This window comes from Antrostomus carolinensis, unplaced genomic scaffold (genome assembly GCF_000700745.2).
Source record: "Antrostomus carolinensis isolate BGI_N321 unplaced genomic scaffold, ASM70074v2 scaffold10350, whole genome shotgun sequence".
Taxonomy (NCBI): Eukaryota; Metazoa; Chordata; class Aves; order Caprimulgiformes; family Caprimulgidae; genus Antrostomus; species Antrostomus carolinensis.
In genome coordinates, this window is record NW_010290542.1 from 18,849 (window position 1) to 21,795 (window position 2,947).

A 2,947-nucleotide genomic window follows, 5' to 3' on the forward strand; every position below is an offset into this window, starting at 1 on the left:
CACAGTCTAAAACAACAGTTCACATTCAGGAGCAGATTCTGTATCACACCATTCCAACTCTCCATAATCAAAACAGCAGCCTGTTCTGGGCAACATTTAAGAGTATCCTCTTAATCACAGGACAAAAATGGATAAAAGTACAGTAACTGCCTTGATGTTTCTGAAACACCAGCTGACATTTTCAGATTAAGCATACCATTTCATCAATGCAAAACAATTAAATGTGGATTTCCAGTAGGACAGAATATTTACGCCTACTTAGGATTTACTTGGCCCTAACCTAGAACTTCATTATAAGTATTTTAACTAAGTTACAATGATAAGCAAATGTTCAAAAGATAATTCAAGCAGCTGAAAACATACAAGCCAGCTTATTCAGAGCTACTCTTTCCAAAAAATGATCGTTTTTCAAATCCAAGATGATCTTACCACAAGGTGTTCATCCTTGAATACCACCGGGGGAATAACTCTGCGTCCTTCTTTTGGGAAGAATATCTGTATCATTCTGTCTCGTTCTTCCCAGGTTGCTTTGCGTAATACACCATTTGGTTCTCTAACTACAATGAAACGTTCCTGAAAAGTTGATAAAAAATGAGCATTATCTCCCAGAGTCTTCTCTCTGCACAGTCAGAACCTTTGTAAAAAGATTCTTATTTGGCAAAGTCCTTCTATACCTGAACTAACACTAGTAATACCAGTTTCTAATAGATTGTTGCTGTGTGCTAGATTCATCATTTCTCCCTTGGTACCTGCACCTTAATTTTACTGTGTGGCATAACTGTGCATGTGCTTACACTAAAAGCTACAGCTCTGTGAAGTTTAGACAGATAACATTACTATTACCAAGAAAAAGGAGTTAGTGTTGCTGCTAGCCTGATTTTATGCATTTAATAACACATACTAAATTAAGAACACAAGTGTCTTGTACTTTTTTGTTTCAGAGGTAGGTGCTAGAATCAAGTAAGGGCAAATGCAAAACAAAAAAATACAACAAATAGAACAATATACTCAGATCTGTTCACAAGCATATTTGATTTAGGGCAGCAGACAGGAAAGTTTGTTGGGATGAGGCAGTTTTCAATACATTGAGGCAGAAGAATAAATAGGAGGTTCCTGGAGAGAGCTCTCAGATGGAGTAATGGAAGATTTGGCAATTCATTTCACAGCATCACCACTATAGGCGTGTTTGAACCATGGAGATTTCTTAGAATCATAACTGTTAAGAAACTTTCCAGCCTCATACTACTGTTACTTAAGGCAATCTAGATGTTTCTTTATACAAAGAAACCTTTAACCTCATACTCCACAATTGTATTTGACAACTGTTTCTTCACAGCTTTCCCGTTAATTCATTCATCATTTACTCAGCTTTCCACCAGATCTTTGCAACTGTAAAGTAGCGTCATCTTTTGGTCTATGCACAGTACTAAGTCATTGAATTTCACAAAAAGCTTCTAGGAAGTATGGGAGAACTCAGCCCTCCTAGCATATTACAAGCATCTGCTTTTAATTAACTAGCCCACAGCTTTCTTTCCCCCATACCTGCTTTTGAGCACTAGAATGTAATTTATTATTATCAGTCAGAAGCAAACATTTAGAAATCTTTGTCTTTGTATGGCCTTGTACCAGGCTGAATTTACAACTCTTCAGCCTTTTTGCAAACTGCTATATCTACATTTTATTAAAACCTAAAGCTTATTTTGAAATTAAGAATGAAAAGCTCTTAAAATAAATCAATGCGTTGTTACTTACACGATGTGGAATGGAGTAAGTTAAATCTGTAAACACATATTTTGTAGTTTCAGTTCCTTCAAGGAATTTGTCTTCTGCTAAGACATCATCAATTGGCTCTCGTTCATTCAAAACAGGGGGCATGATTAGTTTTTCTTTAGCTTCCTCAATGGCTTTTCTTGTGGCCTTGGCAGAAAAAAAAAAAAAAAAAGTAGTTTAATTTTACAATTAAAAAAAAATATCCTATTGGAAAGCTAACATACAATTTTGGGACAAATATATTAATTTAGAGATAAATTTTTAAAATATTTTTTTTTCTTCTGCAGTTGAGAAGAACTGACACACTAATTCAATCTCCAGGCAGATCACATGTGAACAATAAACACCTACTGTAACTTGGGGAAATTGCTGGAGGAAGTTCCAAAACTAAAATCTACATATAGTAGCGCAAACACCAAGTTTACTTCAGGTATTTTTCCACAGTGAATTTTTCCCAAAGCATAAACCACAATCAACAGTTTATACACAGCTGAGATTGTCCTTACAGAAGAACTGGTTTAAGTCAGGCCCCTTCGTCATTCTGGACCATGGTCAGACAACAGAAAAAAAAGAGTAGTCAAAGGATTCCAGGGCTATAAGAAAGACACTTAACACAATTAGGAAGCATAAGGAAAGGGGATAATAAGAGGACATGTCACTCAAGGAAAAAAGTATCCAATTTCCTTCCATATTCTATAAAAATTTAGAAAAATTGGATAAACAAAACTGACTAACATGAAGAAACATTGATTTATACTAACTTAGGAAAAAACCTGAAGCAAAGTAAAGAAACCAAAATGTTTTCAAGAGCAGCACTGAAGGAAGCAGAAATACAGACTGTTACAGATTTTTGCTAAAACCAAACTTTATTTCAAAAGGAAGCAAAGCAGCCCACCTCTTCCAGCTGAGCTTCTGTCATCAGCTTGTACTTGGGCGGTTTAAGCTCCTTTTTCACCGGCCGAAAAACCTTCTGCAGGTTGAGCCCCGTCATTTTGTAGAGCAGATTTTGAACCGCTTCATCCGCAAAGGCAGGCTTGGCGGCTCCTCCTCCTGCGGGAGGATTCCCCAGGCTGTTAACCCGAAGGGCGGGGAAGCCGCTGCCTGCGCGGGGCGTGGGGAGGACGAAGCGGGAGAGGAGCCGGTCGGGGCCACGCCACCCTCATCCCCTCACGCGAAA

At 37.8% G+C, this 2,947-nt stretch overlaps 1 protein-coding gene across 1 annotated transcript in view; it reads right to left on the reverse strand.

Annotated features, from left to right (window-relative positions):
- MRPS22 (mitochondrial ribosomal protein S22) overlaps positions 1 to 2,800 on the reverse strand; it is a 5,359-nt gene extending 2,559 nt beyond the window's left edge. The window contains exons 1-4 of the mRNA XM_010173583.2: positions 2,666 to 2,800; positions 1,753 to 1,917; positions 432 to 573; positions 1 to 7 (exon numbers count right to left, since the gene is read on the reverse strand). The exon at positions 1 to 7 is cut by the window's left edge and continues 79 nt beyond it. Of these exons, the coding sequence (XP_010171885.2) occupies positions 1 to 7; positions 432 to 573; positions 1,753 to 1,917; positions 2,666 to 2,761 (410 nt within the window). The 5' untranslated portion in view covers positions 2,762 to 2,800. The remainder of the gene's footprint in view (positions 8 to 431; positions 574 to 1,752; positions 1,918 to 2,665) is intronic.
- Positions 2,801 to 2,947: the final 147 nt, after the last annotated feature.